We start from the raw sequence: 22,683 nt of genomic DNA on the forward strand, positions 1-22,683 counted from the left end.
TTGTATTGTTTTATTAGAAGGCAAAAAAGGACCATGCCACAGCTATTGTCTTCAGGAAGAGAGAAGCTCAACAGAAGGTATGTGTGATGGAAGGCATATGAAGTGGTGTTATGATGTATATGTTTGTCATTGTGTTGTGTGTCAGGATAAATATGCATGTGTATATTGGTATTTAGGACATAGTGACATAACATTGTGTTTTTTTTATGTTGATGTGCAGTTGCTATACATTAATTGTTGTTTGTTGTATAGGTGATGACGAAGGGACTCGCTCTTAGTGTGGAAGCAGATGTGCTGCAAGAGGTTTGTCATTTAGTATGTAGAACATCAGCAAGTGTTTTGATGAGTGTATGATTAGATGTGTTGTAAGTTTCGTGGGGTAAAATTCAGTTTTTGGTTGTAAACAGTGTCGTTTCAATGTTATGTCATTGGAAGTGGTGTTCCAACAATGTAGTGAAAAACGTTGAAAGGGGAAAAATTGGGTCATTTACTTCAGAATGAAAGGAGTAGCATGATAAAAATAGTGAATGTGACGTTAAATAAAAATTCAAGGCACAAGTTGGGGTGTGGGGACATGGTAAGATTTAGGTGTATTGTGATATATACAAACAGGTGTTATGAGGTATATATGTAAAGTTACTCATTGTTATTCCAGGTGGCAGAGATGGATGTACGTCGGCGACGCAAGCAAAGGGCTGACAATGGTGAGATTATTGCTAACCCATTTGATTGCAGGTGTGCTGTTGCCCTTCCAAGAGCTGTGGTGAGAGGTACGTTTGCTGGGGCAACAAGATCTTCAAAAGGTAAAGTGCGCTCTTCTGTTGTTTGCAGTGTTGTGGCAGCTATGAAACACGTTTGTGTTCCTGTGTGCAAGTGGAATGAACGGGATGTGGATGAGGTACAGGCTGTTGGGATGAAGATGAGCGAAACTGTTGATGAGTACTGGTGGGAAAGTGCAGCAAAACGCAAGCATTTCTGCAAGGTACTTGAACAGCACAACCTGTTTGGCAGAATGCAGAGTGTGTATGTTGGTCAACCAAAGGTGGATTTGTTTGACATGAATGGAGAAAGCAAGTTGTATGAGGATTTGCAAACACTGTTGTTGGAAGATGGCATGTGTTTGCTGGACATTAAGGGTTCAACTGTTGTTGTCATTTGCCACCAACAGTACTTTGTTGTAGTTGATTGTGACGCATGCAATGAGTCTGGATTGCCAAGTAGGAATGGCGGGTGTGTTGCTGTGTTCAACACACGCTTTGATGACCTGATGCTACATATCAATGAAGTGAGACAAGAGTTGAAAGCGACGACGTACAGACTTAGTACCATGTCTGTGAAGGCAGATCATGTTACAGATGCCACAGAGATAGCAACAGTATGTATGGACAGCAGCATTTCAGGCACAGCAAATGATGTGCCAGTTGAGCCATTTGGTGCTCCAGTGTTTATGTACAGTAGTATATCCAGCAAGACACTTGATGGGACAGTTGTCACAGAGGGGGCAACAGTGGGTATGAACAGCAGCATTTCTGTCGCAACAGATGATTTGTCAGTTGTCTCATTTGGTGGATCAGTGTGTTTGGCCAGGTGCAATTCCTGCAACACAGATGAACATGCAGTTCTCACAGAGGATGTTACAGTGTCTGTGGACAGCAGTGGTTGTGTCACAACAAATGAGGTGATGGGCGTGACATTTGGTCCTCCAGCGTGTATGGACAGCAGCCTTTCCAACAACACAAATGCTGTAACAGGTGGCACAGAGTGTGATACAGTGGATGCGAACATCAGCATTTCTGTCTCAACAGATGATGTGCAAGTTGTCACAGACACTGTGGCAGTGTGTGGGGACAGTACCATTTCTGTCACCACAGATGCAATGACAATTGTGACAGAGAGTGTGAGAGTTGGTGGAGACAGCATCATTGACATTGACAGTAGATATGAGGATGTAGGGGATTGTTTTGTTGTTGCCCATGAAAGCGTCTTACAGTCTGTCATTGGATCATTTCATCAGGCTGATGAGCACATCACATATGTTGGAAAACAGTGTATGGCTATCAGTCTGGTTGGAATAGCATGGCATAAGGTTGAAAGCGTGTTTTCATGGACAACGGCTGAACTAGACAAGGTTGTCGTTTTGGGAGATCAACTTTATACAGATTTAAGTGTTGACGAAAGGAACAGTGGGGAGTCTCAGTTGTTGTGTGTTCCAGATCTTCCTACACAGATTGTTGTTGAAAGACACACTTTTACAATTGTGTATGGAGATTTTGTATCTGGAGAGGTTGATGTTGTTGCCGGAGAGTTGATAGATGCAGGTGTGCTTTGCCCTTTAAAATGTGGAATACAAGACATGTTTAAGATATATGATGCGTGCTTTTTCACAGTGGGTGATAATACATCTGCAATCATAGCTCACAATGGACGTTATGCCGTCATTGATTCTCATGCACGCAACAAAGATGGGATGAGAGATGGTGGTGGGAAAAGTGTGGTTGTATATTTTACTTCTCTTGACCTTGTATTTGATTACTTAAGCCTGTTTTCAAACAGTGTGTCAAACAGACAAAAATTGTTTGAGATTTCAGGTGTTCGTGTCTGTAAGAGAGATTCAAGTGAGGAAGATTTCATGCACTTTGGTCCAATAACCATTCCACCAGTCAATGAGGATGTGGTCCCACATACTTTGGCTAAGGAAAGTGTCACATAAACACAAATGCAGTTTCACAGGATGCAACAGAGGAATTCTGTGTTTTTAAAAAGTTGCAATCAGATTATGTTGATGCTACTGTATATGCATCTGATGAAGATGATGTTTTTGTAAGTGATGTTGTAATTACAACATTTCAGTTCGCCCCGCTTTGCAGTGATGTTGTACAAGTCTTGTGTACAAAGATAAAAGTACAATCAGAGAAAGTTATGGCGCAATCACTTCAAGTTGGTGATTTAGGTGTGCCATGCAAAAATGTAAACAAAGAGCATGATGGCAATTGTTTTTTCAGGGCAGTTAGTCAAGCTGTGTGTGGGACCCAAAAACATCATCGAAAAGTACGTGCGATTGTCTGTAAGCATTTGGAAAACAGCGATGGTGCATATGACAGTCGTTTAAGATGTGACTACAAGACAATGGATAACTACCTTCTCATTTCTAAAATGAAATATGTTGATAAATGGGCTACAGAAATAGAGATTCAAGGTGTAGCAGATTATTTTGGAGTACATGTTTTTACATTTCATAACAAGCTCTGGATAAAATACAGTTCCATAAACAATCTATTTTCAAATCAGGGGATTTATCTTGAAAACTGTAATGGCAGTCATTGTGAAACAGTTGTTTGTGCACAGCAGTTTCAAGGGGGAAGCTGTTATGGTTACCGCAAAGAAAATTTAATTTCCGTAACAGGTCGTACTTTAAGACAGCGGATTAAAGGAAAAGCGCATTGTTTAGATAGTAAGGACGATCATGTAGTTTCTTCATCAATGACTACATTTTCACATTCAGTTAATTCTGTGAATGTCATAAGACAGGATGGAAGTCTATTGTCTACCAGTGAGAATAGTGATTTAAAATTTAAGCCATTGTCTTTAAAAGTTGCACGTACTTTATGTAACAAGTGTGATATTGACTTTGAGAAAATAGATGTAGCAGAACCCCAACCTTCTTGATGTGTGTAAGACAGAAAGCTCACATAGAGATAACAACAGTTTTTTTAGGGCAATAACACAAGTTATCAGTGGTTCTGAGAAACGTCATTTGAAGGTCAGGCGTGCTGTAGTACAGTATATGGAAAAGAGTGGAAGTGATCTTAAGCAGTTATTAGATGGAGAATATAAGTCACTGGCAGATTACATTTGCAAATCAAAAGTGAAATATGTTGGACATCCTGCCACTAATGTGGAAATTCAAGCTACTGCAAATGCATTTGGTTTAGATATACATTGCTATGGTGGTGGGATTTGGCAATCATTTACCTGTAAAAGTAAAGTGTCAGATGAAAGCATATATTTGAAGCACTATGCTGATAATCATTTTGAGGTAGTGATGTGTGTACAATGCAAGGAAACTCTGGTTTGTTCTGGACGGTGTAAAGTTGACAAGTGTGAGACCCAATACATGTGTAGGCGAAAAGTAAACATAGAAACAGGATGTTCTTCAAATCTTACAGCTAAACAAACATACTGTATTTCAAAACATGTGAATAGTAAGATGAACTTTAAACGTGCCGAATCATATCATGGTAATGTCTGTGTGAGAGAAAAAGATTTGAAGAGACATTTGGATCGCTATAAGGATAGTGGTTTGCTCAGACAAAAACTGAATCAAAAAGGCATAGACAGATATAGGCAAAATGGTTTTTATAAACAGCGTCTAGTGGAGAGTAGTATGATTAAATATAAGAGAGATATGGTTCATAGGCTGATGGTAAAGACAAGCAGTATAGAAAAGTATAAAGACAATTCTGTTCATAGACAAATGGTAAAGGATAAAAGCATATCAAAGTATAAACACAATGTTTTACATAGAGAAATGGTAAAGGACAAAAGTATAGCAAAGTATAAACACAGTCTTTCCCATAGAGAAATGGTAAAGGACAAAAGCATAGCAAAGTATAAACACAGTCTTTCCCATAGAGAAATCGTAAAGGACAAAAGCATAGCCAAGTATAAACACAGACTTTCCCATAGAGAAATGGTAAAGGACAAAAGCATAGCAAAGTATAAACGCAATCTTTCCCATAGAGAAATGGTTAAGGAGAAAAGCATAAGGAAGTACAAAATGTTAAAGCAGTGAGTTTAGCGAAGTACCATTTAAATCCAATACATAAGCTGTATGTCAAGGCACTTAGTAAAAGGAAATATCACGAAAATCCTGAGCATAAGATACATATTTTAGCATATAATAAACATAAGGCAGCAAAAGAAAGTTAAGAAAGAAGAACTTGAATATGTTATGCAGCAATTTGCAGAGAAAATGCAACATGGACCAGACTTTGTGTGCTGTGTTTGTCATGGAATGTTGTTTTGTCATCAAGTTTTACATTGTATAAAACATTCTTATAATAAGAGTGATGCAATGGCTTGTCTTGCAGATAAATGTATTAGTGACAAGTTCTTGCACACATGCAGTCATGAGGGCTCCAAGATGGCAGCATGTTAGGTTGTATGTGAGTTTGTCTCTCTGTCTCTGTTCATTTTTTGTTCATTTTTTGCGCTATTTTGTTTCGGCTACTCATTGAGCACACTGGATTAAGGATATTATCATTCATCACATGAAATGAATGCGGACCTGGACTCTGAAGGGCTAGAACAAAGGCAGCAGTAATGGTCTTGCTAACTCCCAAGGCCTCAGCAGCAGCAGTAGCAGCCTTGCTAACTCCCAAGGCCTCAGTAGCAGTAGCAGCCTTGCTAACTCCCAAGGCCTCAGCAGCAGCAGTAGCAGCCTTGCTAACTCCCAAGGCCTCAGCAGCAGCAGTAGCAGCCTTGCTAACTCCCAAGGCCTCAGCAGCAGCAGTAGCAGCCTTGCTAACTCCCAAGGCCTCAGCAGCAGCAGAAGTAGCCTTGCCAACTCCCAAGGCCCCAGCAGCAGCAGCAGCAGTAGCAGCCTTGCTAACGTCTCAAGCCCCCAGCAGCAGCAGCAGCCTTGCTAACATCTCAAGGCCCCAGCAGCAGCAGCCATGCTAGCATCTCAAGGCCCCAGCAACAGCAGCTAGCATAGTAAACTCAGTAATTTAAAGACAATGGCATTATTCTTAACTTTAGTATGTTTGTTGACATTTTGGGACCTGACTCCAAGGAATTGCCCCTTGGTGAGTAGCTATGTGTCGAGCATGCAAGACACTCACTATAGTGGCACTAATGCTAATGTTGCTGGGCATTTTCAGCAACCACAGTCTGATTTGGTCTGGGCCTCAAACCTGTGGTCGGACCCACCTAGGGACTTACCTAAACTTCTACGTTTTTTTACATTATATAATCTTACTTTTTCCCTTAAGGAAAGGCATTGCCTGGCTTTAACACATAAAAAAACTGCTTCAAAATGTAATGTGAGACGAGCAGTGATAATTGTACTACTCTTACTTCTGTCTGGAGATGTGCATTCAAACCCTGGTCCTGAATTGCAATGTATCCAGACTCCCGCTGATTTTAAATTAATGTCTGGTCTCAAATGTATTCATCTTAATGTGCGCAGCTTAGTACCAAAGATGGACATGGTCAGAATTTGGGTTAGATCAACAGATGCAGACATTGTGGTCATCTCAGAAACTTGGCTGACAAAATCTATTACAAATGAAGACATTAGCATACTCGGATACAATGTTTATCGTAGTGATAGGCCCAAGAAAGGCGGTGGTGTAGCCATTTTCGTTAAATCAAGATTTGATGCTTCAATTGTTCTGTCTGAGTCTATCTCTAAGCAATTTGAATTTTTGGCATTGAAGGTGGAAATAGCAAATTCCCTCTCTATGACTGTTGTCGGGTGCTATAGGCCTCCATCTGCCACAAAGGAGGCATTATCGTAATTGCAGCATCTTTTGTCGAAATTAAATTATAATGAGCTTTTAATGGCTGGAGATCTGAATTGGGACTGGCTAAATGCAGTTTCGGATGAATTTAAATCTTTCTGTGACTCTATTAATCTTATCCAGCTGGTCAACCTACCTACAAGGCCAAATCTTAAAAGATCTAAAAAGTCCACTTTGATTGATCTAATTCTCACAAACGTTCCTCATAAATTCTCATCCTTGGGAGTTTTCTGCAATGATTTAAGTGATCATTGTGTTGTTGCTATTTGCAGAGACACAAAGATCCCCAAATGTAAGCCACGCATTATTTTCAAGAGGAATTTAAAAATGTTTAATGAACAGGCTTTTCATCATGATTTGTCTTTGGTAAATTGGGGACACATAGGTCTTTTGGCGGACGTGGAGTTAGCTTGGACATTCTTTAAGGAACACTTTGTGAAAATTGTAAATAAACATGCCCCCATCGGGAAATTCAGGGTTAAGGGACGAGATAATCCGTGGTTTTCCCCAGAGTTGTCAGATACCATCCATCGACGTAATGTGGCATGGGCCAAAGCCAGAAAAAGTGATTTTGCCTCGGACTGGTCTATTTTCAGGCAACTAAGGAACAAATGCACTACTCTTATTAAAAAGGCTAAATCTGAATATTATTTATCTGTCACAACTGAGAACCTTAATAATCCACAGAAATTTTGGAAAGTAATTAAATCTATATCTGTAAGTAAAAGTCCCCCGGCTCTTCCGATATTTGTTCTAAAAGACTCGGTCCCAGTCTATGATAGAACTGAGGTTTTAAATTGTTTTAACAATCATTTTGTATTATCTGGTTCTTTGTTTGATTCTACGAGAGCTGCCCCTGTGTTTCCCTGCATAGAAGCTCCAAGGTTTTCAGGAGAACCCTTTAATTTCTTACCTTTTACTGTGCAGCAAGTGCATCAAGCCCTCAAAACGTTGGCTAGCAGAAAATCCCCTGGACCTGATTTAATAGAGCCCTACTTTTTAAAAATAGCAGCTGATTTTGTAGCACAGCCTCTTACAATCCTTTTTAATCTCTCAATTGAAAACAAAGAAATTTTTTACCTACAGATGTGTTGAATAATGAGCAGGGTTTGAAGACTTTGTTAGAATATGATGATGGATTTCGATTTCTTAAGCCTATTAGAGGTACACCATCTTTTTGGCAAGGAGCACAACCTGAACTGTTGGCATGTGTCCGTCAACTTGGCATTCCTACGTGGTTCGCTTCATTTTCTTGTGCAGATATGCGTTGGAAGAACCTTCTGACAAGCATTTTGAGACAGGAAGGTAGGACAGAAACTGTTGAGGAGCTAGAATGGGCAGACAGGTGTGAACTGTTACGTCGTAATCCTGTCACTGCTGCAACACTGTTTGATTTCAGATGGCATTGTTTTTTAAGGGAAGTTTTGATGTCACCTTGTAATCCCATTGGTAAAATAACGGATTATTACTATCGTGTTGAATTTCAGCAACGTGGGTCACCACACATTCATGGTTTGTTTTGGGTACAGGATGCTCCCGTCATTGACAAAAACACAGATGAGGAGGTTATTGCATTTATAGACAAGTATGTGACATGTGAACTACCCACAGAAGATGAAACATTGCTAGAAATCGTTAATTCTGTTCAAACACATTCAAAACGCCACTCCAAGTCATGTAAAAAGAAAGGGACAGTGTGTCGTTTCACGTATCCACGTTTGCCATCTGACAAAACATTTATTTCGCGTTGTGTTAGCAGTAAAATGACAATGACAAAGCATGTACTTGTAATGTAGAAGCGGTAAACAGTTTAGCTTCATGTTGTTGCAACACAGCCAACACACACATTATGACAAAGGAGGATGCAGTCAAACTTTTAAATACTCTTAAAGATGCAATTTTGGATGGTAAAGCAGATGGTGTAACTGTACAACAGCTGTTTGTGCAATTAGGTATAACACAAACAAACTTGCAAGCAGCTTGTAACAGCTATGGAAAAAAAACTGAAATAATTTTGAAAAGGCAAACTAATGCACTGTGGATTAATCATTACAGCAAAATACTGCTAAAAATCTGGAATGCTAACCTTGACACTCAATTTGTTGCAGATGCATATGCATGTGTTGTCTACATCATTACATATATTTCCAAGGGGGAAAGGGAAATGGGATTGTTACTGGGCAATGCACACAGGGAGGCTACCAAGGAGGGCAATGCTAGTGCAAAAGATGCACTGAAAAGCCTTGGAAGTGTTTACTTGCATAATAGGGATGTCTCTGCTCAGGAAGCTGTCTATAGATTGGCGAATTTGCATCTTAAAGAATGTTCCAGAAAGGTTGTATTTGTGCCAGTAGGAGAAAATGTTGTCAAAATGAGTTTGCCTTTAAGTGTTTTAAAACAGAAGGCGTCTGCAAAGGAGCTTAGCACAGATGACATTTGGATGACTAGCTTACTTGATAGGTACAAGAGCAGACCTTAAGACAGCACTTTTAATGATGTGTGTATAGCCACGTTTGCATCACAGTATTGTGTCTTGTCAAAAAGTGAACAATCAAAGAATAGAATTGCACTATTCAATGACTGTGGGTATGTTCTGAAAAGAAGTCAAAGCCAAACTGCTGTTCTTCGTTATGTACGCTTTTCTGAAACCAAGAGTCCAGAGCTGTTCTATCAAAGCATTTTGCAGCTGTTTTTACCATATCGCATTGATGTACAACTTAGACCAGCGGGTTTTATGACATTTGAAGCATTTGACAAAGGAGGCCATGTAAAACTTGATGATGGAATAATGCATGCTGTTAAATCACTTGTTGACGTACATAGAAAAGCATATGAGATGGACGCAGATGTACTGGATAACGTCCACAATACCATTGACAGAGATGGAATTGTAGAGGACGCATGGTGCAACTTGTGCCCAGAGTTAGAATCTGAACGTTTAGTGTGTACAGTTACGTGCTGCTGAGGATATGGGGTTGGAGGAGAACACTGATCTCATTCCAGACTTAGCTGTGACACGTGAACAAGTTGGTTTTTTAGAAAGGAGAAATAATGTCATGAGCCAGAAAGATGGTTTGATGTTAATCCGTTCCCTCAATGCTACACAGAGGTCTATTTTCTATCAGATTAAGCAGTGGTGCCTGGCTAAGGCAGTGGGGAATAAGCCACACCCATTGCATGTATTCATTACAGGTGGTGCAGGTACTGGTAAAAGCCATCTAATAAAGGCTATTCAGTATGAAGCGACAAGGTTAATGTCACCATTGAGTCGGCAACCAGACGACATTTGTGTGCTGTTAACTGCACCAACAGGGATAGCTGCACACAATTTACATGCCAGCACCATTCACAGTGCTTTAAGCATTGGTATAGACGTGCGTTTGCCATTCATACCTCTTGGGGAAGAAAAGATAAACTCATTGCGTTCAAAATACAGTAGTTTACAAATGTTGATCATTGACGAAATTTCCATGGTGAGTCACAACCTGTTGGCTTGGAAGATTACGTCAGATGAAACAATGTCGTGACTTTGCTCCATTTGGCAATGTCAGTGTAGTTGTGGTGGGAGACTTTTTCCAGTTGCCTCCTGTTAAAGGGAAACCGCTTTATATACACAATATTGGTATTGATTTGTGGGCTAACATTTTCAAGGTTGTAGAACTACACACAGTAGTAAGGCAACAAGATGAAGCGTTTGCTCAGCTGTTGAACAGAGTGAGAACACGCTCAAAAGGGACCCGAATGTTATCTGATTAACATTTTGAAACAATGTGAAATTGGTGAAGCAAGCTGTGCTTTGCACATCTTTTCTACCAACAAACAGGTTATTGAACATAACGTCGTGCAACTTGCCCGGACTTGTCCTGATTTCGTCGAGATTAAGGCTCAAGATTTTGTCAATTGTAGGACAACAGGGAAGTTGAAGGTGATGAATGGCCATCATTCACGAGTACAAAAGACGTGTTTGGATGCATTACTTGCTTTGGGAATAGGTGTTCGGGTTATGCTTATTAAGAATGTCGACGTAGCAGATGGACTGGTAAATGGAGTATGTCGTACTGTCACCCATATTATTTACCCAAGTGATCCTGGCAACTTTCCAGAAACTGTCTATGTCAAGTTTGATGATATTACAATCGGTGCAGAAATCAGAAAACGCTGTACATACCCTGAAGCCATAGCAATGGCCTCTACTGGTATAAGAGCAGAGGAGGAAAGAGTAACCACTAAGGGCGGTTTGCGCCGGCAATTTCCCCTCAAGCTTGCTTGGGCATGTACCGTTCATAAAGTACAGGGTTTGACAGTTGATACAGCAGTTGTTTGTCTTAAAAGAATCTTTGCAGCTGGACAGGCCTATGTGGCGTTAAGCCGTGTTAGGAGTTTGTCTGGGTTGGTTATACAGGATTTTGAAGAGAAGGTCCTATATTGCAAAGATGACATTAAAGATGCAATTAACAACATGCCTCCCTTCTTGGTTGCAAATAAGTCATTAGACAAATTTATTCATCTAAACACACATAGTTTCACATTGTTTTTAATGAATGTGCAAAGTTTACAGCCACATATTCCAGATTTGGTGTCATGTATACAGCATTTGCAACTTAACTGTATTGCTGTAACAGAAACATGGCTTCCTGAAACATTTGTACATGAATCAGTTAACATTCAAGGTTACAACTTTCACAACCAGCCACGTAGTTCAAGTTATAATACCCGTAATGCCACAATGGCAACCATACAGCAACAACAACATGGTGGAGTTGGCATGTATAGTTTTGATGGTTTACACTATGACGTCATAAAAGTACCAAATTTAAGTTTGGAATGTTTGGTGTACAACTACACCACATTCAGGATTGTGATAGCAGTTCTTTACCGACCGCCATCCTATCCTATTGCTGAATTCAAAGACAGTCTGACCATGCTAACTGATTGGTTAGATCCAATGAGTACCACAGTTGCTGTAATAGGAGATTTTAATGAGAACATTTTGAAATCTTCTAGTATTGTTGCCTTTATGGCCGATAAGGGATATAAACAACATGTCACGCAAGTAACAACTGAAAAAGGTACATTAATCGATCATATCTACATAAAAACAACATATTATGATATAGACACTGTGGTAGTGCCAACATATTTTAGTGACCATGAGGGGATTGCATGTTCTTTTACATCTAGGTTGTGAGACAAGCAATGTACAACAAATGCTGTAGGTGGTTAGGTTGTTGTTTGTTTTTCTCAACAGAAGTCATCATTAGGTAACTACACATACTAACACTTTTATAAACTAACGAATTTGGTAGCATTTCAATGGTACTTCACAAGTAACATGGTATTTGCACTTGTATTGTCATTTCATGAAGATAGGTGTTTTGTTTGAGGTTTTTTCCCTGCATCATAAAAGCATTTCTTCAAATTATTAGCAAACCTCATTTTCAACCTTGCACTGAAAATGCAATCCCGTCTATTGAACAGATTTCTAATTTGATTATTCACCAATGTGTACACACAAATGCTTTTATGATAAGGTTTTGCTATACCTTGATTGTGATGTCAAAAATCTAAAGCAGGGGTCTCCAACCTTTTTTCAACTGAGAGCTACTTAGAAAAAAATTAAGTGGCCAAGAGCTACTTGCATCACATCGCACATATTTATTAATCAACTGACTTAAGCTTTTGTTTGTACACGTGTGACATTGCAATACACAATGCTTATCAAAAATAACTCAACTCTAATACAATAACTTAATAACTCAACATCAAATGTCCAAGAAAACATTAGTACACTCACTCTTTTTAAAACTTAGTGAGATGACTGGCACTGCATGGAGTCCTTCTGTTTGTACACGTGTGACATTGCAATACACAATGCTTATCAAAAATAACTCAACTCTAATACAATAACTTAATAACTCAACATCAAATGTCCAAGAAAACATTAGTACACTCACTCTTTTTAAAACTTAGTGAGATGACTGGCACTGCATGGAGTCCTTCTGTTTGTACACGTGTGAAATTGCAATACACAATGCTTATCAAAAATAACTCAACTCAATAACAATAACTCAATAACTCAACATCAAATGTCCAAGAAAACATTAGTACACTCACTCTTTTTAAAAATTAGTGAGATGACTGGCACTGCATGGAGTCCTTCTGTTTGTACACGTGTGAAATTGCAATACACAATGCTTATCAAAAATAACTCAACTCAATAACAATAACTCAATAACTCAACATCAAAGGTCCAAGAAAACATTAGTACACTCACTCTTTTTAAAACTTAGTGAGATGACTGGCACTGCATGGAGTCCACCAAAGAGGTGTATGCTGGAGTGTATGCACTCAGGTTCACTCTAATACAGTCATTTAAATGTTCATCTGTCAGTCTTGTTCTGAATTTAGATTTGATGACATTCATGTCAGAAAAAGCAGCTTCACAAAGGTATGTCGAACCAAATAAAGCAGAAATTTTAAGTGCTGCTTGGTGAATGTTCTTGTAGTTTTCTGGGTCTACAAGGCTCCAGAAATGTTGTGAGTGTTGCTGAGACTTAAGCTGAACATGATTCTGGAAATTTATAACCTCCATCTCCATCTCCACAGGATTGACAGTGAACAGTTCAGCCATCTTTACTGAAATCTCTGTGATGTCTACCTCCATGAATGGGTTGGCAATGAATGCCACACATGGCTCCAGCTTATCAAAATCATTGAACCTATCCTCAAACTCCTGGCCTAGCTTTGACATGAGGTCACAATATTTATTGACATCCAAAACAAAGTCAGCCACTGCATGGCTATCTAACATCTTAACTACTGTTGGGAAGTGTTGCAGTCTTTTGTTTTTCAGTTGCTGGAGGTAGAAAGACAGTTTTGCTTTAAAAGCCTTAACAGCACTGATCATGTCAGAAATTGTTCTGTCTTTACCTTGTAACTGGGTGTTGAGCTGATTGAGTTTCTCTGTCATGTCTGTCAGGAACGCAAGATCAAGCAGCCACTCAGCATCAGACAAAAGTGTAGTGTCCTCCTCTCTTGACTCCATGAAAGCCTTGATTTCGTTCAGCAATGAGCAGAAGCGATGCAGTATTTTTCCTCGGCTCAGCCACCTCACCTCAGTGTGGAGAAGGAGATCACTGTGTTCAGCAGACAGTTCCTGGAGGAGCAGTTTGAAGCTTCTGTGCTGCTTGGCCTTTGCGCGAATGGAGTTGATGATCTTAATGACAGGTGTCATCACATGATCAAATCTCATGACTTTGGCGCATATAGCCTGCTGGTGAATGATGCAGTGATAGTTCACAATTTTAGGAAAGTCCGGGTCGGCCTTGCACAGTGCAATAAATCCTGAGTGGCGTCCTGTCATAGCTGGTGCGCCGTCTGTTGTAATAGACACCAGCTTTTCAATAGGCACGTTATTTTCAACGAAGTACTTAATATCGACTCCTCTGGTTGTGGTTTTTAGTGGAAGCAACGTCAAAAACTCCTCTCTAGTGGAAGCGTCTTCAAAAACCATCCGGACAAACACAGCCATCTGAGCGGTATCAGCCGCATCCACCGACTCGTCACATTGAATTGAAAACCATTTGCATTTAATCATGTCCCGCTCCAACTGACCCACTGCATCGGCAGAGAGCGCAGACACTCGCCGTGCCACTGTGTTTGCGCCAAGCTGTACATCAGCGATAGCGGACATGATTTCAGTCTTACTTTTATGGTCCTTGAATAATGTGTCGGCCACCGCTGTCATTGCTTCCTTCACCATCCCGCCATCGGTGTATGGCTTCTTGTGCTTTGTCAAAATGTGCGCCACTTTAAATGATGCCTCCGTGGCCGCGTTGGCTTTCTTCGTCGGTCCGATGAATAAACATTGCTGTTTTTTAAGGTTTGCTTTCAGCTGGTTCACTTTCTCAGTCCGTAGAGTGCTGCCTGCTGGAAAATCCCGTGCAAAGTTACCGTGGACTTGAGTGTGGTGGCGCTCCACGTTACCTCTTTTGCCGACCGAAACACTGCTCCCGCATATGAGGCACACACACCTTCACGCTAGTAAAGAAGAACTCGCATTCACACTCCAAATGAAAATTGTATGTTTTCTGCTTTTTCTTGACTTGGCCACCTTGGTTTTCCATCTTTGTTGTTTGTGTAAAGTTCTGCTAATACCACCAAACTCCTCACTTTAGCTTAGCGAGCGTACAACGTCACTCAACGTCACAACGTCACTTTGGCTACATTTACACCGGACACCAATGTGACATATATGTGAATGTAAGTGAGATGAGGTGCATTTACTGTCGTCGGAATATAATTTTTTTAAATTTTTTTTATTATTGTTATTTTTTTAAATTTTTTTCGGGCAACCTATCAGGCGAGCTACTGAAAACCTGCCCGCGAGCTACCGGTAGCTCGCGATCGACGTGTTGGAGACCCCTGATCTAAAGGCTCCGGATGGAATTCCCAGTTTACTGGAGACAGGGTTCAATTCCCTGCGGTGTCCTGACTTGATGACATAAGATAACATGAAAGGCCTTTCCCATGTTAACTACATTTGAAAAACAACAATGCAAGACCTATTTCCCAAAATACATTTTCCAATGAAGTTGATATAATTTACATCCACAATGTCCACTGTAAACTAAGCAATACATAACAAAATTAAGTTTGGTGTGCGATAATATCATCACTGAACTTTTTAATTTGGACGTTTTTGTGTGTCATCCTACAAGATAATGTAATTGAATGTTAACAGTGAATGAAGATGATGGCTTGCCCGACTTCATCACACATGACTGTGGAAGTTGATCATGCTTGTGGAAACAATTGAGGTAACAATGGTATGTATATGCAAATGTACACTCAACTGGCATAATAGTTAATTTACTACACAACACTGTACAATGTTGTAATTTTATGCTTTGCAAAATAAATAAGTACGTTCACTAACTATATTGAAGTGTTTTTTAACCCTATATTCTTTGTCTTCTCAAGATGGGGTTCTCAGATGCTGACAGTGGATCTTACAATGTTGTGCTAACGCAATGGCATGTTATTGTAGAGGACTTGATGATGATGACCCCACTGTATCATGTCCTATCATTTCAATCACACTGTTATTCAAGCAAATGTAATTGATTTCTATAGACATGAATGGCTTTTCAATAAACAAGCACCATGATATTACATAGACATATTAATCGTTTGTCCATTCACAACAACATCCGAATACGTGTCATCTGATTTTTATTACTGCAAATACAAAGTGCATATAATGTCATATATGTAATCTCTTCAAATGAAATGCTTTATGCATTAAAACAATTCAGCGTTGTCCTTGCTCTCATATTTGTGTATGGCATACATCCTGATAGTGGCTCCTGATGTTGTCAATGGATCTGACAACATCTGATGTCAGGACTCGCTGCCACCTTAATGAAGTGGATATTATGATGACAACACCAGCTGACTGTTCACTGGGATTAGCCAGTTAGCATTCACTGGGATTAGCCAGTTAGCATGTTGACACAGATGAAACCCAGCAGTCAATAGGCTCGCAGATGGAGTCCCAATTCCAACATGCCACTGTAGTTGCTAGGCAGCTTTCATGCGGCAATTTGAAAGTGTCTCAGCTCTGCCCCCTGAGCCAAAGTTCACTTTGGACAGTGTGATTCATGCCTAGTGGTGTTTACATGACAAAACGCTTGAGTTTGTGCAGTTGCGCCCACAATAGAGGGGTACAGAGCAGAGATGGACGGCAAGAGAGACGCTCACTTTTCCCAGAGCTAGAACACTGATAGAAACCACACAAATTATTTGGACTCCAAAACAGGACTATAAAGCTTGTAAGTCAAGTTTATTCACACACACATTCATGCTATATTGCATATAAAATCCAATAAATATAGTTTTCCACAAAGAACAGATGTATTGAACTTTCTACACAACAGCGCCATCTACATCTGGTTTTCCTAATGTAGAAACACCACTGAACTAATTCATACCAATTGCTGACTACATATGAAATGTTGAAGTATTTGTCCATTAAATGCAACCATTGAGCCAAAAGACATGGTTAATTTGATTTTTGTACATATATTGGAATAATATTTTAATGTCCCACAAATAACTAATGTGACGACCAGTGTAAAAACAGTTCTTCAATTAATTATAAAATTATGTTTTCATACTGAGGGAAGTGGAGAGACTTGATGTGGACTGTTATCAATAGCTCTGTGGGAGATTATCACCTTGAATATTACAGATAAGGTAAAAATACATTTTCTCTATTTGTACAATGTTGTATTTCTTTCAGTAGTTTTTTCAAAATCGACTTAAAATATTTACATTTAACCATGACGTTACAAACCAAGACCACAGTACAACAGTTCTATCTGAAATCTGTTTAACAGAGCTGTTTTTGTCTTCATAGATGAAGAACTGCAGCACCTGATGTCCTCAGCAGCAACATGGTGGAGATCTGCAGCGTCATGCTGGTCAACATGTGGACGACTGCATCGTCATCTACACAACACTTCTAAATTCCTCCCTTAACTAAATATGACCTCCAACTGTTTAGTGGTGGTGGTCATTGCAAAGTGTCATGTATAAGAGTTAATGTCTATCTTCATTATGGTTGGTTAAAAAAATAAACATTTATTAGAACAATGTGTATTTTTTGCTTTCTGATTTTATACACTTTCGAAAAGAACCCTGTGTTTAATATTTCTGCTTTGCCATAAGAGACACAACATGGTCATCACAGCTGTGATACACCTGTACACCCCCCTCAGAGTTGTCATGAAGGAAGAACTTAGCGATTGAGACTAAAACCAAAGTTTGAGCAATGCTGTTAAAGGTTTAATTCTCCGCTGAAGTTGGCCACCCTGTAAACACAGTCTGTTAATGCATTGATAACACAAACCATTGTCTGACACTGCCATCTAGTGACTAAATATTGCAGCACATCTGCCAGTTATAGGTGTTTTCATTCTTCAAACTGGAAGCCTCACTATGGTCACACGGATTGATGAAAAGTTTAAATTCTGATAATTTTACATCTTCATCTTGTTTTGTAGAGTCTCATCTAAATTTTAAGTTGATCTGATGAAAGCTCTCCGACTAGTACATAAATATATAACATGTACCAAAAACAAGACATTTCCTGTTGCCACCAGGGGGCGCTGTGATTGTAAGTCACAATTTATGCACCGATATCTTCTGGGCACAACTCTTGTTGTATGTGTCTAGTTTGGACTCAATTGGACAAAATATGTCTGAAATATGGAAGGTTATGTTTTCATGGCGTTTCATCAAATTTTAACGCCACACCACGATCAGACGGTTTTGCAAAAACTAAATCCTTCAATAACTTTAGATCTCCATTTTGTTGTGATGATGATCGTCTAAATTTGAAAGTGATCTGATGAAACCTGTACGACAAGTACATTAAAGAAAAAATGTGGAATATGACCAAAATGGCCACTAAAGTCAAACTGCCGGGCTTCCTGTTGCGTTATTCATAATGCACTGATGGACTTTTTTATGCATCTAGTCATGATACACAATAGTCTATGTTTTTTTTGAGGATCGGTGAATGCTGAATGAGGGGCTTTTCCGTAGGTGGCGCTCTTGAGCCATTTTGCCACGCCCTTTTCAAAATACTCCAGAATAGGTAAATTTACGCCTCCTTCGAATTTGCTGCAAACTCCTACAACTTTTTGAGCACATTAAAGCCCTCAAAAAGCCAATTAGTTTAAGCGGAGAAAAAAAATAATATCTAGTGCTACGTTGTATCACTAACGGGCCCGAGCACAGGCAATTTCAAGTCTGTTGCGGTCGGGGAAGAGAGAACGTTCGATGACCAAGCGCTTGTCTCAGCGTTGCATGCATTTGCGCACTGCTGCAAGATAAACGCTTCACTTCCTGTAGCCAGCAGGTGGCACTATGATTTTAAGTCATGGTGTCTTTGTTGATGTCATCAGGTCACGCTTCTTGTCTTACATGTGTAGTTTGAACTCGATTGGACCAAATATGTCCAAGATACAGAAGCTTGTGTTTTGATGGTGTTTAGTCACATTTTGACGCCTCGCCACGGTCACGCGGTGTGGCGAAAAATTGATCTTTCAATAACTTTAGATCTCCATCTTGTTGTGATGACACTCGTCTAAATTTTCAGTTGATCTGATGAAAGCTCTCCAAGAAGTACTTGAAAATAAAAAACATGGAATATGGTCCAAATCGAAAATGGCGGGGTTCCTGTTGCGTTTTTCAAATTGCTCCGAGCGCGTTTTTTGTGCATCTGGTGATGATAAACATCTATCTTCAATTTCGTGAGGATCAGTGAATTCTAAATGAGGTGTTTCTCCATAAATGAGGGGAAGCTCCGTTGGTGGCGCTGTTGAGCCATTTTGCCACGCCCATTCTTTAAAACCATCTGAATATCTTCAAGGGAGGGGGGCTGATGATACACACATGTAGTTTGAGGGAGATGGACCCATGAACACGGAAGTTAAAGCGTTTTCGTGTGTCATGGCGAGCTGATGTGATGCCCCGCCACAGTCAGACAGTGTGACGAAAAGTTTTTTCTTTGATAACTTTAGATCTCCATCTTGTTGTGATGACACTCGTCTAAATTTTCAGTTGATGTGATGAAAGCTGTACGAGAAATATATCAAGTAAAAGATTATGGAATATGACCAAAATGGCCACTAAATCGAAAATGGCGTGCTACCTGTTGCGTTTTTCATTTTGCTCCGAGCGCGTTTTTTGTGCATCTGGTGAGGATACACAACTGTCTTCAATTTCGTGCGGATCAGTGAATGCTAAATGAGGTGTTTCTCCGTAAATGAGGGAAAGCACCGTTGGTGGCGCTGTTGAGCCATTTTGCCACACCCATTTCCAAATACCCCAGAATACGTACATTTTCACGAGGCCCATAATCTGCCCTATAGATGTTGAATGCATTCTGTAGTGAGAACACATTCAAGCACATGTCCTACACCTCCATGAGAGGGGGGAGGGGTGAGAAGGGGGAGGGATGAGAGGGGTGAAAGGGGGTGGGGTAAGATGGGGGCAGATTGAGAGGGGGGCGGGGCCTTCAAAACAGGTTGATCTGAGGAGGTCTGTTTTAGACAGAGTAAAAAGGTGCTGTTTTAAATTATCCTTGGGGTATTTTTACCAAAATATTTTACAGACATTTCATTAAGACCCCAAGGAACCATATCAACTGTGGTGAAATGGAAATATGTCCCCTCTAAAGCGAATATGTCCCCTTTAAAGCGTTTTCGTGTATCATGGCGAGCTGATTTGACGCCCGCCACAGTCAGACGGTGTGTCGAAAAGTTGTTTCTTTGATAACTTTAGATCTCCATCTTGTTGTGATGCCACCCGTCTAAATTTTAAATTGATGTGATGAAAGCTCTCCGACAAATAAATCAAAGCGCACGATGTACAAAAACAAGACATTTCCTGATGCCACCAGGGGGCGCTTTCCTTTTTCTCTAGAAACCCATGATTTCTAGGTATATGTCTTCCGGTCGCGACTCTTGTCTTATATGTGTAGTTTGGAGTCGATACTCAACTAAATTTCACGTTGGTCTGATGAAAGCTCTACAACAAGTACATCAAAGTAAAAGTGTGGAATATGGCCAAAATGGCTACCAAATCCAAAATGGCGGGCTTCTTGTGTGGTTTAGCATATCTGTCCAAGAGACTTATTTCTTTGTCATGAAAAGAACATGTCCCTATTGATTTTTGTAGATGTAGAACAATCGTAGTGCCGCGGCTGCCCTTTAGGGGGCGCTAGGCAATTTCAAGTCTGTTGCGGTCGGGGAAGAGAGAACGATCGATGACCAAGCGCATGTCTCTGCCTTGCGTGCATTTTAAGCTCTGCAGCAACAATAAACGCTTCACTTCCTGTAGCCAGCAGGTGGCGCTAGGATTTTAAGTCATGGTGTCTTTGTAGATATCATCAGGTTGCGACTCTTGTCTTACATGTCTAGTTTGGAGTTGATTGGACCAAATATGTCCAAGATACAGACACTCGTGTTTTGATGGCGTGTGATCAGACTTTGACTCCACACCATGGTCAGAGTTTGGTGTTTTCCTATTTTGTAACAGGTAAAAATAGCAGTTAAATGTCAACAGTTGTCTTTATTGTCGTTCTATTATTTAATAAATGCGACAAACTATAGTTTTTATATATATTGTATGACTATATATATATATAACTTTATAACCTGTGTTATCAAATATGTTGTGCGGCACCAGACAGCTTTAAATTAGGGGAAGAGTGGTCGAGCACAGGCAATTTCAAGTCTGTTGCGGTCGGGGAAGAGAGAGCGATTGATGAACAAGCGCATGTCTTTTCCTTGCGTGCGTTTTAAGCTCTGCAGCAATAATAAACGTGTCACTTCCTGTAGCCAGCAGGTGGCGCTATGATTTTAAGTCATGGTGTCTTTGTAGATGTCATCAGGTCGCAAGTATTGTCTTACATGTCTAGTTTGGAGTTGGTTGGACCAAATATGTCCAAGATACAGTTGTTGTGATTGATGGCGTGTGATCAGACTTTGAAGCCACGCCAGGGTGAGACAGTATGACGAAAAGTTGATTTTTTTGATAACTTGATGTCATGTATTAAATCATGCTTGTGTTGTATCGCAGTGTTTGTGATGGTGAGTCCTAAGGTTGTCAATAGATGTAACAACAAACAATGATGTCAGATGTTGGATTGTGAACATGTGACGCGTGATGCTGGTTGCATTTGCTTCAGAGGCGATTTTGCCCTGAAATTTCGGGTGTGGGAATTTTGTATGATATCATGTCACTATCAGAAAAATAGAGGTAGCTGATTATTATAAGCAGTAGGCCTATATAGACCAGTAAGATATACTATGGGCTGCATTTTGATTGCCAGCAGGGAGCAAAAATCCAATGTCATTGACACTGCACATGTTTTAGAGTCGGCGCGACACAAAGATGTTGTCTATAATACAGCATTAAAGTAAAATGATTGCAACAAAGTGAAAAGATTAGACAGACACAAAGCTTCACATCAATGTCAACATCAATACTGTGAATAAAGAGGTTTAGGAGACGTAGTGCTACTGGAAACAGCTGTTTGTAAAATGCAAATGTGACTTGCAAGTGGTGTGTCCATGTGAACAGTATAAGCTTGGGCAGTTGAGCCCAGAGTAGAGAGGGACAGAGCAGAGACGGATGGCAAGAGAGAGGCTTGTTTCATAGAGCAAGAACACAGATAGAAATGCATGCAAATCAAGTGACTTCAAATCAAGAGTATGTTGGGCCACAGTCCAGAGGCTGAGCACCAGACACTGGAGCCGACGGTGAGGACAAAGGTTTGTAAAACTTTTGGAGGGAAAACATTCTCCAGCAGGCCTGAGAATCTCCCCCTGGTGGTTGGAGAATGTCCTGAAGCGCCTTCAGGACCCCCGCTGAGTTCCAAGCCCCGCCCACTGAGGTCCAACTCTGACACTCAATTGGCTTAAAGCCAGCATCATCCTATGACCAGCACCTCAAGGAGGCAGAACCTCTCAGGTAGAATAAAATCACTGAGACATCAATAATCGCTGCCATTTTACCCTGCTCTGAAGACATCACCAGGCCCCTTCGGGGCCTCCCAGCTGATTTAGTTGCTAAAGGGGGCAACCTTAACTTTTAGTTTATCGGCCATTTTACCCTGCTCTGAAGACATCACCAGGCCCCTTCGGGGCCTCCCAGTTGATTTAGTTGCTAAAGGGGGCAACCTTAACTTTTAGTTTATTGGCCATTTTTCCCTGCTCTGAAGACGTCAACAGACCCCTCCGGGTCTTTCCAGATGATTTAGTTGCTAAAGGGGGCAACCAGAGTTATTTTCTTTCATTGTCTTTTATCTCAGTCGACGTTTTATTTTCAAAAGGACTTTTGCTGTTATAACTTGAAAAGACCAAACAGGAAATTGCACGCGGAACAATCTCAGACTGTTTCACTTTCCCTACGGACTTTACTTTCTTTTCCCAACGAACTACAAACGGCTTCCGCAGCCGTCCCCTGCAGAAGCGCAAGATTCATTCGGCTGAGGAGCACGACCTCCACATCCCTGAAGAAGAAGGACGATGTTCATCCCGTTGAGGAGCAAGACGAATCCGCTCCTATTCGGCCCAGCCGACGC

General features: G+C 40.4%; 1 protein-coding gene and 2 pseudogenes across 1 annotated transcript; all 3 read left to right on the forward strand.

Annotated features, from left to right (window-relative positions):
- The first annotated feature begins 662 nt into the window (after positions 1-662).
- LOC133951955 (uncharacterized) lies at positions 663-1,809 on the forward strand. The gene is made up of 2 exons (XM_062386213.1): positions 663-1,449; positions 1,806-1,809. Exons 1-2 carry the CDS (start codon positions 665-667, stop codon positions 1,807-1,809), a joined length of 789 nt encoding a protein of 262 aa, XP_062242197.1. The 5' UTR covers positions 663-664.
- Positions 1,810-4,418: 2,609 nt separating this feature from the next.
- Positions 4,419-17,182, forward strand: LOC133951890 (uncharacterized; annotated as a pseudogene).
- On the forward strand, positions 5,762-15,698 carry LOC133951956 (uncharacterized; annotated as a pseudogene).
- Positions 17,183-22,683: the final 5,501 nt, after the last annotated feature.

The sequence above is a fragment of the Platichthys flesus genome, chromosome 4 (assembly GCF_949316205.1).
Source record: "Platichthys flesus chromosome 4, fPlaFle2.1, whole genome shotgun sequence".
Classification (NCBI taxonomy): domain Eukaryota; kingdom Metazoa; phylum Chordata; class Actinopteri; order Pleuronectiformes; family Pleuronectidae; genus Platichthys; species Platichthys flesus.